At 43.2% G+C, this 15,741-nt stretch overlaps 1 protein-coding gene across 1 annotated transcript in view; it reads right to left on the bottom strand.

The window, feature by feature from the left end:
• Positions 1–15,741, bottom strand: part of COX10 (cytochrome c oxidase assembly factor heme A:farnesyltransferase COX10) — a 111,429-nt gene that overhangs the window by 91,151 nt on the left and 4,537 nt on the right. Inside the window, exons 2-3 of the mRNA XM_082441438.1 lie at positions 14,585–14,718; positions 12,529–12,850 (exon numbers count right to left, since the gene is read on the bottom strand). Of these exons, the coding sequence (XP_082297564.1) occupies positions 12,529–12,850; positions 14,585–14,718 (456 nt within the window). The remainder of the gene's footprint in view (positions 1–12,528; positions 12,851–14,584; positions 14,719–15,741) is intronic.

Below are 15,741 nucleotides of genomic sequence, written 5' to 3'. Positions count from 1 at the left end.
TTAGCAATGATTAAATTTACAAAATGGAAATATTGCCTCATTTAAAAATATACAAATTGTAAATGGTAATACACATAAAAAAATGTATATTTTTTTTATAATACAGGGGCCATTATTACTACAAAGGAAGAAATCTGAATTTTTTAACACATTTCTTAAAAAAAGATCAAAAGCTAACAAAGAATGTATTTATACTTACTTCATCAAAGCAATTAAAGAAAGAGAAAGGAAAAGAAAATTGATAAATTGTAAAACTGACGAAAGCAATACTCTCACACAGCACTGCCACAACGGTAATTAAACTGTTCATTGATTTCCTGGGATTCATTACATGGAATCATTTTGCAACACCAGGATCTCATTAACAGTGAATGTAATATATTCTTTCATTCACAGCACTTGAAATTATATTTTATTTGGTAATCTCATATTGTCCCTTCACAAATAAACATAAAATGAATGTTGCCAATGAAGTGTGACCCATCCAACAGAGGCCCAGAAGTGCTGTCCTGCAGGCCCAGGGGTGACTCTGGAGGTCCAAAGGAAGAGGGATACCCCTACGCCGAAGCACGCACTCCCACCTGCCCCCCGCTCGCGGGTGGAGGTCCAGCCCAGTCGCAATCACCGCCATGCAGAGACTCAGCGGCCACCTAGGGAGGTGCGTGGTGACAAAGGCAGCCCTGACACCCAGCACAGCTGCAGCTCTACCCATGACTCTTTTCGGAACCATCAGGCTGGACCTAAGAGTGGTCAGGGCCACGTCCTCCCAGATGCCGTCGTTGACAAGGAATGACCAGATGCGGTCTCTGGTCTGCCTGCCTCCTCCAGGGAGAAGCTCTCTATAATTAAAAACAAGTTGTTAGATTTTCAAACGGTCGCAAGCAGGCACACCCTGGCGGGCCCAGAAAAAAGCAAGCCTCCCCGTGTGAGCTACCCAAGGACCACATGGCAAAGAAGCCCAGGCGGCCGGTAGGAGCAGAGCGGTCCGGGGACCTCAGATGCAGAGATGCGAAGGTATGAGTTCTGCCAGCGGCCCCCAAGCCCCAGGGGGGAAGCACGGCCCCGGCCCACAGGGATTTCAGCCCAGGGGAACCCTGAGTGGAGGATCCGGCCAGGCCACACTTGGACTTCTGACCTTTAGGAACTACGAAATAAGAACCTTGTGCTATTTTAACCTGCAAAGTCTGTGGTAACATGGTTTGCAGTAAGAGAAAACGTGTGATACTGTAACGAGGGTGGCATTTAAGGAAGACTAGACTTCAGGACACAGAGGACTGACCAGAGTGGAGGAAAGCTCGCTCAGGAACCATGGAAAGGTCACTGCAGGGAACCGGCTGGGCAGGGACAGGACATGGCAAGGGTGGCAACGGTGCAAACACAGGTGGAGTGAGGGATCTTAAGGCAGTGACACGGGCCTTCAATATGGAATAAGCCGAATGGGTACAGCAGAGGAGCGAAACCCAATTCAGTGACTCCAAGAATAATAAAGCCCTAAAAGGTCAGAGGGAACTTAGGGTCAGCTAGTCTCATCTCTGTCCTGATGGAGGAATGGACACTATCCCTGGATCTGGCGACAGGAAGCGGTTTCTCCCCAGGCAGCCCTGCACAGAAGGGCTCCAGCTGTGGGACAGGTCTCTCTCTCTCTCTCTCCCAGACCAAGTCAGGACGACTCCCTCGAAACAGCTCCCTCTGGATATAACTCTTGTCTCTGGAGCAACACCGAGTTAACCTCTCTTAGTACAACCTTCAATCATGCAAATGCCACTACCCACAGCCTCTGTCTCTCCAGGCATACTGTCCACAGGACCAGCCACGCGGGGCCTCCAGGCTCCTGTCCACACTGAGTGACACCTTTTAGAGAAACACTACTTTCTAGTATAACAAAAGCACTCAGCACAGTGCCTGGCAAGTAATAAGGGCTTAATAAGCAGTGCTCTTGGTAATTATTAAAATGTGCTTCAAGATGATGTGTTTTTCCAGCCACTATGCTTAGACTTAATATTTCAAAGTGGTGTCTTAAGGAACTCTGAGAAACAGTAAAACACTTCACACAAGCTCCACGCGCCTCTGTCTTAGAACGTCCAGGGGAGTGCCTGGAGTGCAGTCCTTAAGAAATGTGGATTAACCATGATAGTGATAAAAACAAGACTTACATTTGTGAAGCACTTTGCAATGCCAAAGTGCCTTTACATTTACTTAAGTCCCGGAAACACTGCACTTCAAAGCAGGGTGTGGGTACCTACCTCAGGGTTATGGAAGAAAACTTGAGAACTTTCACTTATATTTGACTTCTTAACTCTCTCTTTTAAAACACACACTTTGTGTATCTTAAAATGAATATAATACATAGGTGTAAGAGTACATGAATTTTACTTACAAGTAACTTAACTATACATTTTTGTTATATATGACATATTTATATACAATAGCATAAATATTTTATAAATATACACACGTGCACTTAAAACTTTTTTACTGATAAAGTACACGACTAACAAACTTTGCAGAAGCTTGCTCTAAAATAAACAGCAAGGCAAGCATTGGTGGGTATTACGTCTGATTTGACACACAGAGATCCAGGCATCAACCAGCGGCAGTGAACTCAATCTACCGTCTAACCCAGAGTCACATGCTTTATGCATAATATTTGGCTCTCTGCTTTATGGGATGTACTGTAGCAAGTACTCCAAAGACTCATTTTCAGAAGAAAATTCCACTAAAGGAAGGGAAGATACACACACGCACCACCCAGCTGATTACAAAACCACCACCAGGCCAGCAGGGCTCGCAGGACACCGCATCCCTGCGCGTAACCCACGATGCTCCTGCAGCACGGGTCTCAAGGGGAATGGCCACAGGTCCCAGAGGAGGGAGCCCCGCGCTGAGGGCGCCCCCCTGCACGTGCTGGGTGCGAGCGTAGCCAGGGTCCCCACTCCAGCTCACAGTGTGCTTTCCAGAGCAGCCAGGAACCACTGAAGGGTTTCGCCTTTTCCAATAAGCAATAGGTTTTCTTGGAGCACCAGCTTTACCAGGAATGATTTTTTTTTTTTTTTGGTGAAGGCTCAACACTCTGAGAACTGCATAGTGGAGGCGCTTTCTTTTCTGAGATCGTCAGTTAGAAATAACTCTAACAATTATATTAAAACATTGGTCATCTACATCCTGCTTTATCTCTGTCTTTCAAGGCCTTGCTATTTTTCAGCCCTGGCCCCAAAAGAATTAAGTGAAAAACAAAATTCCAATAAGTCAATTTGGATAATTATCAACTCTGATAAAATATCTGCTCAAAAGATTGAAACCGCTGGCTAAATGAGAGTTTGAGATTCTCTATAGATTTCAAATTATCCTTGTGATCTATTACATCTCATTATCCTTGATAGCAGATGCTATGCAATATTATAACCCAAATCCTACAAGCCTGTGATGAATCTCTTGAAAGCTCTTTTATGTACAAAGCTGCCCAAGAACAGGCAGTTAATGAATTTGTATGTGGTTTTGTTCACCGGTGGCTCCAAGCAATGGAATGTTTTTGTTAGCAGATCTCAAAGCTCAAAATTATACAACTTAATTAAGAGGCAAGAATTAAGTTTTTACTGATTTTCAAATGAGCATGTATTTTTACTTGATAGCTGTACTTCATGATTTCTTCCTCTCTCTTCATTTCTGTTAACACCATAAGCTTCAAATGGTTCAATTTCTAATTTAAGTGAGTTTTTTAGCCTTCACAGCTTCACAGCTTTTAGCTTCACAGCCTGTTCCGTGAACCTCCTGACGGTTATGTTACCCACACACGTACGGAGGAAGGTGGCAATTTTTATGCTTATTGTTATGTTCAGATGAAAAGTCAACGGATGAGAGACAGGGTATTTTTTTCTCAGCCACATTAAAGCCTGCCAATCAGAGGGTAACTGATTACAAACCATAACCACTTCTGGTTAAAAGATAAAGACTTTTTAGTGGAGATTTTTAATAACACAGCTGCAAAACTAAGAACTTGCCGGGCCTTCCAGTTTTCCCCTTTCTTTTTATCATACTCAGTGACCAGAGCTGGTCTTAAAAATCCTAAAACCAAATTAAAACTCCTAACTTCAAATTTCCTGAGCAACACTGCTACCAAAATGAAACATTTAAGTACAGTCCCCAGGACGCGTTGGCTTTGCACTCACAGCATTCAGAAAAGGGAGATGAAATTGCTATCAGGTCGGTGTAAATAAACATAAATAAAAGCTGTCTATATCCAAGTTAACTATGCAACACCGAGTGAGACCCTAAGAGTGTTCTTTCAATCACAGTTTTTCCTTGAACCATCAAAGATTTTCTACTTTGTCATCCTATTTTTAGTTTTCCTTTTCAAAAAAGAAATTTTTCTTTTCAATATACTTAATAACCAACACTTTACAACCTTTGTAACTAACTAAAAAACGTTTCCATAAAACTGATGCTTATCAAGCTTTTAAGAAGTAAAAACACTTCTTTTGAAAACTGAGCTTGGCAAGAAGAAACTGTTAGTTGAGCACTTTTCATTAAAATAATGAAGATTTTTCTCAGTTTCGTATCAATGACAACAGGTGAAGGTGACACTATACAAAGCAGACAGAGGAAATCTAGTGGCCCCAGGTCATCTAGTTAAGGTACAACACTTTTCAGTCACCACTAAACAATTCAACTATTATATCACAGTAAAATAATTATTTATAATTAAAAGGCTAAGCTGTTCCAAATTCTACAAATGGTGGCAACAGAGTTCATTACAGTTTTCTTTTTTTCCCATCGAGCTTCTGTTTTTTGAGCACCTATTATGGGCAGGGCAGGAGCGAGGCCCTGGCAATGCAACAAGCCAGGAAGATGGATGTGGTCCCAGGCCTCTTGGTGCCCACAGGCTGGTGAAGATTCAGACAAGCCAACAGGCATGACCACAGAGCGTGGGAGCATGTCAGAGGGTGCAGTCGCGGACGAACGCTGTGAGGGACGTGAAGGGCTCCCGACCAAGTGTCCGCTCACACTGAGGTCAGAGGTGTGACCGAAGGCTGAGGAGGAGCTGGCCTGCGAATGGGGAAGCGGGGAGACGTGACTGCGAGAGGCAGAGCGACAGCAAGGACAAGGCCGCAGGGTGAGGGAGCGCCAGACAGACCGACCCTCCTCCCCTGCACCCGTGTGAATACAGATAAAAAGCGGGCCCCTGTATTTTTTTTAGCAAATCACTGACATGTTAGCACTCCTCTTTTCATTCTTAACTTCCCAATTCACTATCCACCCGCTTAAGATATAAAAAAATAATGCTATTGAGCAAAAACTATTTTTAGTACTTAGAGATAACCTTGTAACATTCTTTTAAATTCACTTCTGTAAGTTTTTCATTCCTTAATGTCAATAAATGAGATGCTACCATGTTTTGCTTTGAACTGGAAACCAAGCCCTTGATAATACCCCAAAATGCTAATTAGGCACCTGGGCATTTCTGACCTGCAGGGCTGGGAAGCAATCGTCTCGTCCCCTCCAGAGATGCAGTAACCCGCCCTCCACAGACAAGGGAGGCCTGCTTGCGTTTGCAGAGTCTAAGAGGACTCCCAGGTGCCACGGTGATGGAGCCGTCCACTGATGGGGCTGGGGTGTGGGGGTCAGGGGAACAGGCAGAGGGGAGAAGAGGCAATGACAGGTGGAGAATTCAGATGAATTCGGTTAGCAGGAAGTTGCTGAGTTCCCACTTGATGAGAACTAAAGCTCTATTTTTTTTTGAAATGGAAAGCAAGGTAGTTTGCTGAGAATGAAGATGAGGTGGTAGAGAGGGTGCTGAATGAGTTCTCTAGGTAAGAAGAGTTCCTCAAATATGTTCTGGGGACCATGCCTACCAGGGCCCTCTGTTAAAATACAGATTCCTAGGCCCCATCCCAGACCTTGAGGGAAGGGGTTTATGGAGATGAGGCCCAGAAGTTTCAGAACCACTGAAAATAGTGAAGTCCCCTAAGTCGATGATGGAATTTGGGGTGAGGAAGAAAACTTAGCAGGATGCCAAAGCCTTCAGTGACTGTTAAATGCAACAAAGAAAGGAAAGAGGAAATTCCATAGGACCACCTGGCTCGTTCCCTTGTTTAGCTCAAGTTTCACTGTCAACCTACATTTTTCAAGGTAGTCTTGGGCTAGGTGGCCTTCCTCACTGCACAGTCCAGGGCTGACAACTCCCCAGCACAAACTAGGAGTCTCAAATGTGTATCTGATTATCAAGACGACAGGGAAAGACTGCCGACAGATGGCTACACGTCCACAACCACCACTGGGGAAGTGCATGTTGGGGTGGCAAAGCAGTCTTCATTTAAACACGTTACATGTGAAGTGCACGTGTGGTGTAGTCCCAGAGCAGACCTAGGGGTGCTGTTCTATTTTCTTTGGAAAACCGGGGGTGGAGAGGTGGGCGGCCCTGCATCCTCTTCCTGGGAGGGGACACTGCATAATGAGACAGCCTGGGGGGCGCTGTGAGAATACAGAGAAGCTGGATACCGACAGAGCTGACTACGCTGGACTTCAGATGCTTTGGCTTCTTAAATGATAGAGGTAAGAATTCTTTACAACCTCCCTTTTAGCTGGAGAAGCCATGCTGTACAGTCCTGGCCAATGAGATATAAGGAGACATTCCTATCAAAAGCTTCCCTTCCCAAGTAAAAAGGCAGCACGATTTGAGGGATCTTAGTTCCCTAACCAGGAATCGAACCCGCACCCTTGGCAGTGAAAGGGCAGAATCCTAACCACTGGACCACCAGGGAATTCCCTAAAGAGGCCAAGTCTCATAAGGAGGCTTCTGCTTTTCTACACCATCCCCTTTCTTCATTCTTTCTGCCTGGAACATAATATGATGATGGGGGAGTGGCAGCTATTTTGTGGTCTTGAGGATAAAAGCCACAAGCTAATGATGACAGAGCAAAAAACAAGGGCCAGCTATGTAGACAACATCCTCGAGCACTAGCTCTGGGCTCCTAATTTCAGACTCAAGAGAGTAATAAACCTCTCTTGAGGTTTATTACAAGAGAGTAATAAACGCTTTATTTGCTTAAGTCACCGTTCTCCAAGTTTTCAGTTACATGGAGCTGAGCCCATTCTCAACTCATAGCTTTTTCTCCTTCTCTTCTTTAAAGTCATCAATGTTTTTTTGAGAATGATTATCATCCACATGAAATTTATCTCTACATTCTTCGAGCATCTACCACACCTCTTCCACTTAAAATCAATCCAAATAACATCAAACTGAATTTAAAACAATTATATCAATAGAAAACAGAATAGCCGAGATAAATGCATTTTTCATCTAACTTGGAACACTGGCTGAGGCATCTACGTGGCCCACTCCTACCAGAAACCAAATGAAATGATGGAATAAAAATGAAAATTGGAGAAAAACCTACATCAGCAATAAATTAGGTAAAGAGAGGATACTAAAACCCTCAAGAAATATTTGTTAAATACAGTGCAGATGAGATGAAATTGAAGACAGTTGCCGAGAGCTGACTTATTACTTTCACTATTTGAATAGCAGAAAATTAGACTACCTTAATACCAAGTGGGAAGAAAATGGATAAATATGGGAAATAAAGGCTATCTGACGGGACCCTGTCTCCCTGGCTGGTGTGGAGGGTGAGGGGCCACAAGCAGAGGCCAGGGTGGACCACGGCGACACGGACCCACGTTATGCAACGGCAGGACTGTCTGGAGGCAGCTGCATCACAGCTGGAGGGAGAGAAGAGCAGTCACACCAGAGAGAAGCAGGGCCTGGCCCTGACGTACTCCTCACCGAGCCGAGGCAGAGATGAATCTGAGGACCTTAACCTGAAGAGCAAGCCCCGCACCAACACTGCCCCTGCACGGCGGGTATGCCCGGCAGGCGGGGGCACTGGGGCCAAAGCTGGGCACAGACTCACTGTGTGCTGAGCGTGGAAGCGGACGGCACGAGAAACCAGACTTGGGAAAAAGCAGGATGCTGGCTCTGTGGTTTCAAAAACACGTTGGAAAAACCTTTTCAGAGAAAAAGTTCCCTTGCTGGTTGCCTCTGTGTCTCCTTTGGGCCACAAGAATGTTTCACCAGTAATGGAAACTGAGAGCCTCTATCCTCAAGCTTAAAACGCAAGAGAAGTCCAACAACACCATGTCAAACTGGGTGGTATGTTATCATGTGCTTTTGTATCTTAAGACAACACTACTTATTAAAAAAGAAGGTCATCAAAAACAGGATAAGCATAGGGACACAAAAAGATATGCACAGAATCAGAATTTTTTAAAAAGTACAGAAAGCATTCACATTATGATCTTACTTTTGTTTAAAAAACAAAAATAGGGGCTTCCCTGGTGGCGCAGTGGTTGAGAATCTGCCTGCCAATGCAGGGGACAAGGGTTCAAGCCCTGGTCTGGGAAGATCCCACATGCTGCGGAGCAACTAGGCCCGTGAGCCACAACTACTGAGCCTGCGCGTCTGGAGCGTGGGCTCCGCAACAAGAGAGGCCACGATAGTGAGAGGCCCGTGCATCGCAATGAAGAGTGGCCCCCGCTTGCCACAACTAGAGAAAGCCCTCGCACAGAAACGAAGACCCAACACAGCCAAAAATAAATAAATAATAAATAAATTTTTTTAAAAAAAAGCAAAAATATCTGAATGGCATGTATAGAAAAACATTCTAGAATACACCAAAATCATCAAAATGGTTATTATTTTGAGAGGGTAGACTTACAAGGAGATTCCATTCGTCTCATTTTTGCTTATCTATATTTTCTATTTGTTCTAAAAGTAAACACTTACTAATAAAAATACTGCTTTAACATTTAACAAGCATATAAATATTAAGGTATTTATTTCAAAATATACGTTAAAATTTAAAAAATTAAAATTCTACTCAACTAATATTTTTATGAAAATGAGAAAAATCCTTTATGCAGTATCCGAGAGCTGATGATTACAGTATGTTGACTTTTAGAAACTACAAACAATCTAAAATAAAATTGTATCCTCATTCTTGGGTTCTTTTTTTTTTTCCTTTTAATAAAAAGCATCATTCTAGGTTCTAGGGGAAAAAAATCTATACACTGACAGACTGTAGTTTATATCAGTTCCATGGAGAGCCTAATCTATTGGTTCCAATAAACGATCTATTTCAGCGTTCTGGTCTCAGAAAATGTGTTGTAGCTTTTCAGCACAGACATTATTCAGGAAAAAATTTCTGCTTTTTATTGACACATATTAAGTATAAACTCAGCTGAGTCACCAAAGCTTCTTATGATCCTAATCCAAATAAAATTTCTTCACCCCAGTGTGGTCCTTGCAACAAACTCCAAAAACATATTGTAAATAGCTCAGCTGGCAAGAGAAACTCAAGGGAGACATATTATTACTTCTTTATAACCTCAGTCTTACTTCCTTTCACAGAAAAAAAAGTATCTTTAAATGGCATTACCTCCTGCAAACTTTGGCCCAGATCCCGGCATAAATGCCAAAGCATCATCCCACTGCCACCCTCCTATCCTGCAAAGGAAACGTGAGGACGTCACTGCGTGGCTCTTCACTTCGTCTACACTTGGCTATCCTCGGCATGTCACAGCTATAAACAGAAGGAGGCAAAGAAAGGAAGACTAGTTCTCTAAAAGTGATCACTGACTCCCAGGTATTTCTGTCTCCGCCATCATTAGCTATAAACGAATTGCCCAAGATGTTAAGAGTCCAAAAGAAATCAATTTATAGATACCAGGGATTTTCTTTAAAAAAAAAAAAAAAATCCTGCTGACTCCAAGACATGTGTGAATTCAAGTAATAAAATAAACAGGGAGGTAAGAGGTCAAACAAGAGGGTCGGGGTCACCCAAAGGGTGCTGCCTCTTTAAATGGAATAAGCAGAAGGAAATGACTTTAATTCAATTAGCTCCTCCAGAAGCCTGGGGCATGGAATATATAAAATGCTAGAGGAGAAGTTTACTGCCCAGGGCTTTTCCATGTGTGGCTGCAGGGGGGGCTGCTGCCCGCCGCTCCCTCCGTGTACCTCACCTGTGCACATCTCTCCTGTGTGGTCCACAGCCCCCCAGCTGGCTGCTCCCGTGCCAGTGGTGGCACGGGCTGCTCTGGCTCACGGGAAGGGAGGGGCGAGCTCTCCCACATCCTCCAGGCCACTGGGGCTGGGCCTGGCCCTCTGCCTGTGCAACCCTTCCTTCACTTTCTCGAAGGGTGGTCCAGGACCACCTGCATCACATCATCTGCACGCGTGCCGAAATGCAGAGCTCTGGGTCCGGTCCCAGGCCTCTGGGAGTTGATCTCTGGGGACAGCAGAAGCCCCATTTGAACACACGTGCCACGTATGCTCCTTAGCAAATTGACACCTGGGGACCGGTAAGTCAACATGCAACATACATAGAGCACAACATGTACCATTAAAGAAGGGATTTAGTCATTGCTTTGGATTTCAGACACCATGTTTTAAATATCAAACCCTGCATCTGGAATGCCTATTCAGATATGCAACACTATAAGGTACAGAAAAGGAAAAACAATACAACATCTGGCATGAAGGGAAGGACAATGTGCCCCCAGCCCCCCAAATTGATCCTAAACCAGTTGTCATCCTTTCCTATCTGTCCCTAAAGAAATAAGCATTATGAAAACAAACTTTAAGACGTTATTTTAAATTAACTATTTAAAGTACCTCATTTGAGACTCTAAGAAGAAACACTGATAATTAGTTACTGACTTAGCAGTCCGTCAACGCTGACTTCCTAACTGCCAAATAAAATAACTTCATAGCCAGGCATCTTAGGAGACCTCTACCATTTAAGTGTTGATCACTTCCTTTATGGACTGGCTTTCTTTTGGCTTCCGTGACCAAGCCACTTCCTCTGACCATTTATTTCCTTGCAGACTCCATTATACACTCTGCCCAATCCTTAAAAGGGGACATGCCCCCGAAGTCCTGTCCTTGGCCTTCCGCTCTGGTCACTCTACACTTGACCCCTGGCAACCCCGCTCACCACCACGGCTTCACAGTCAGCCCTGCGCTGAAGGCCGCTTGCTCTTCCAGCCCAGTGGTCTAGCTCAGCTCCTTTCCTTCACAGCCAGTGCCCGCTGGACCTCTCCACCCGGATATGCGAGCAGCAACTCGAATTCTGTGTGTCCAAAACTGTTCTCCCCACAAACCTAGTTCTCCCTTCATTGTTCACATTCTTAAGTCTCAACACAACCATTCATCCAGTCTTCCACAGCAGAAGGCCCCAAGTTGTCCTAGAGCAGGGGCAGGAAACTCAAGTGCCTGCAGGGGAACCCAGGTGACGAAGTTATTTTTTTATTTAAGAAACAAGTGTATAGGTCTTAACGTGGTCTCTTCTACACAGTTTGCAGATGTCACCCCATTTAAAACTCAGTATTGACCTAGGAAGTAGGTATCATTATTATCCCTACTTTACAGATGGGTAAACTGAGGCACAGAGATGTATGGAACTTGCTCAAGGTCACTCAACTAGTGAGAGCGAGGATTTGAGGGCAGGGACTCCAGCCCAGAGGTCTATGTTGTCTCTCAGAACTGGGCTGGGTGGAGGATAGTAAGGAGCAAAGGGCCCAGGACCGGGGAAGGTTTGCTTCACCTAACAGCAGTCAAGACTCCTTGCAAGTCCGTGTCCTAAACCTTCTATCTTATGGCCCCCAGCACTCCATCACGTCTACCTGAGGTTCTGTTCATTCCACTTCCTTAATATTTCTCTCTCTCTCTCCCCCCCTTTTCTCCTTAACTCAGCCCCAAGTCATTTCTCAGTTGACCACCACTGATTTGTTTGCCATCATCCTTGCCTCTCACTAGTCCATGCTCTATAGCTGGGGACAGCAAACTTTTTCTCTAAAGGGCCAGACAGGAAATAGTCCAGGCTTTCCAGGACATAAGTTTTCTGTGGCAATGACTCAATTCTGCCGAGGTAGCACGACATCAGCACAGAACCAACGGCTGTGGCCGTGTTCCAATAAAACTTTATTTACAAAATCAGACAAGCTTTGCTCAACAGTGTAGTCACCAGCTTTCTTCGAGAGAAACACTCTACATTCCCGCACATGTGGGACAATCCCAGAGGCCCTACAAGAAGCAAAGCACAGCAGTGAGCTGGGAGTCCCAGTGCCTGTGGGTTCACTGCCCATCAAGCCCAGCAGTGCAGTCCTTCTTGTTTCCAGAACCGAAACGGAACACATTATCTTACTGCATCGTTACAGGGCAGTAGGCGTGAACACACAAAAGACAAGGAAATAAGGAGGATAAATATTCTGTGTTAACTGCAAATAAAAGAGAGACTATTTTTAGTACAATATGTTTAGGGTAATACTATTTACTATTCTGTGTAAACAGAATTCCAAAAATTTGATTTCAAATCCCAATTAAGTTGAACAGAGGAAAAATATTAAGAGGGGACCTGTAGTTTCAAAATCATTCCTTTTGGGGCAGTAACAAAATTAGCATTTTGTTTAACCAAAAAAAAAAAAAAAACCAACAGTCTCAAGTAAGAATCTGACTAGACCGGAAAAACAAAGTACCTGTGAGTTTGATTTTGGACAGCCGAGCCAAAATTCCTGGCAAATCATCCACATGCAGCTTCATCTCTTTCCACTGCTTTTCTTCTTTTGTCTCTGTTCCCACAGCTATAGAGCCTCCAATTACTGGGGTGGGTTCTAGTTCTATCGATTCTTTTTCATTTGGCTTTCTGGACAGAGATAGGCTTGGGGGCGAAAGAGGTCTCATCTTGTATATTTCGGTTTTGGCCTCATCCAAAGATGCTTTTTCAAGGAAAGGAGATGGCACTGGTTCCGGCTTTGGTTTTATTTGCTGGTTGAAGCTTCTGTTCAGCCGTGTGACATACTGAATAAAAAAGGTACACGTTACTAGGAAACCAAGGCCCAAAATGCTCTTAAATGGTTGTTCAGTAGCACCTTCCATCAGTCCAACTTGTACAATACCTAAAAGATTTTCCTATACCTTTATAAATACTCACTGAAGTAACCCGTGTTAGAGTGTATTACATGGGAATCACTCTACTAAGAAATATGGAGAATACAATTAACTGGTTTTTCAAATTCTACGGCTTAGAAAATCCTAGGAATTTAAGTTCCTTGAAAGAAAGATAAATTTATTTCATATTTATCTCCCCCAGAATTTCCCTCCATGTAGTACCAGAAACTGGAGGTTTCATATTCCAAATACAATGAAAAAGTTTTCTATAATCAAGAGCCAAGGCAACCTGTTGACTTTCCATGTTCCCAGGTGAACAGTGCATGCAGACGTACTCTGTGGGGGGCACAACCCAGGGCTCAGTGACCTCAGGGCAGTGGGTGTGGGGAAAGAATTGGATTTTAGAGTCAGATAATCTCTTATTACTTACTAGCAAAAAGGAGTAACTATGACTAATATCCTTGAGGTACTTTACAGTTTTATATAACATATATCTTTAGAGTTTATCGAATACATATCTCATTCAATGTTCCCAAAAGCTGTTAAAAAAGATGGATCATTATTAATTATCTCTCACTTTAATTTTCAGATGAGGAAACCAAGGCTCGGAAATAAACTGACAGAGACGAGAATCAACAACTAGTTACTTATAGATGCCCCTGGGACTTGGAGCAACCTATCCTGATAACTAGTTAAGCAATTTTTCATTACATCACAAAGACTTGAAATTACATATACTCGTCTTAGAAAGGAGTTACAAACTCATGAATGAATTCAGAGTTCTATTTACATAAAAAAGGCATTAAACATATTTGAGTTTCTCTTCTAAATATCCATTATCCTCGATCACCAACTTTAAAAGTCTGAACATTTCTGGAAATTAAAATCTCTCATCCAAACAATGAGTTTCATTAAGATTTTAAAAGTTAAAGTGGGCATTTTAAGTTAAAAAAAAAAAGGTGAGAGAAATGTCAAATAGGACTTCAGAGTATGAATTTGCTATTCTTTCCTGCTTGCACTGAAATCATGAGTTTTTAGCTGTCGTTTCTTCATCCTATGATCCTTTGCCATTTGAGAAAGTGGCAAATGTAAGTTACCACACTGCCAATACCATGAAGTCGACCTGGACAAAATCCTACAAGAGGACTGAGCTGTATTACCAACGCCCACTGTAAAATGCCCAGCAAATCACAAACTCAATTTGTTTGAATCTGCTCAGAAGGGCATGTGTTTAAAAGACTTTTGAATACACTGCTGATGTTAGAAAACAGGAAGGTCACACGGTTAAAGCAATTATTTCTGTATTACTGATGTATTCACAGAACTTTAAAGAATTTAAAAAGATGCATCATAACAGTTCAGCTTTTCCTAATTGTGGCCTAGTCGAAACATGCCAGCAGTTTTCAATCTCTTCCCAAACTTAATCAATAAGTTCAAGATCATACTTTAAAACTCAGACACCAGAATTATTCTGGTTTCAGTTAAGCATAAACAGAACAAGGGATTAAAGTTGTGGATAAACTTCAGACCACATGAAATAAAAGTCCTTTTCAAAGAGTACTTCTTAAAACTCTTCTTACAGTCCCCTCACACAGGGAAAGTAAAGGCAGGGAGCACAAAGTGAGGATGGTCTTCTGAACGTACCATGTGCCTGAGGAAGTTAAAGTGCTGAAATGTAACCCACTGTTGATTGACGTTCCTGAGAAGATGCAGGAACCTACGAGGTGACTCCTGCAAGGCTCTCCTTTCTAGATACCAGACACATCCTCCTACCCAGCCTGTAATAGAGAGGAAGGGGGAAAAAATGTTAAAATCGTTAATACTTCTCACCAAGTGATGACCAGACCTACCCAGAAGCAGAGCCCGCACCACGGTAAGCAACACATGAGTGATGGGTCAGAACTTTGAAATGACTTGATCCAGACCTGTGAATGAACGGTATTGATCAGCCCTACTCACTGTTTAAGTGAGCGTAATTCTCCAGCAGGGCTAGGGAACTTTTTCATCTCAGGATCATTAGGCTTTTATTATATCAAATGCTGAAATGACCAAACCATAGATCTTTTTAAGAATAAAATATAAGGCTTCCCTGGTGGCGCAGTGGTTAAGAATCCGCCTGCCAATGCAGGGGACACGGGTTCGAGCCCTGGTTCGGGAAGATCCCACATGCCGCGGAGCAACTAAGCCCATGCGCCACAACTACTGGGCCTGCACTCTACAGCCTGAGAGCCACAACCACTGAGCCCACGTGCCACAACTCCTGAAGCCCGTGCGCCTAGAGCCTGTGCTCTGCAACAAGAGAAGGCACCGCAATGAGAAGCCCACGCACCGCAATGAAGAGTAGCCCCCGCTCGCCACAACTGGAGAAAGCCCTCGCGCAGCAACAAAGACCCAATGCAGCCAAAAATAAATAAATTAAATAAATAAATTAAAAATTAAAAAAAATTTTAAAAAAAGAATAAAATATAAAACAATCAGTTCAGTCACTTTTTAAAAAGTATAAAATAAGAAGCAGAATTTTTCTCAAAAAATAACAGTAAAATGGAAGATATGTTTCAGATTAGTATTTTGGCCATGTCAGGTAAGCCAAGGAAAAGGGACAGGAAATAGCTCTCAATAAAGTATGAGTCTATCAACCTAGTTAGGAAGAAGCTATTTTTGTTGTATCCGAATTTGGCTTTTAATCATTTCTCTCTAAACCTTCTCTCAAACATCAACAAATCTAATGCTTCCGTGTAAGGCCTCATCCTGGGCAAGCCTTTGACAGGACCACAGCACAGACCCCCCCCCCTTTCTTTTAA

This window comes from Balaenoptera physalus, assembly GCF_965194825.1.
Source record: "Balaenoptera physalus genome assembly, chromosome: 20".
Taxonomy (NCBI): Eukaryota; Metazoa; Chordata; class Mammalia; order Artiodactyla; family Balaenopteridae; genus Balaenoptera; species Balaenoptera physalus.
The sequence above is the reverse complement of the archived record's forward strand: the minus strand, read 5'-3'. Positions and strand labels throughout refer to the sequence as shown.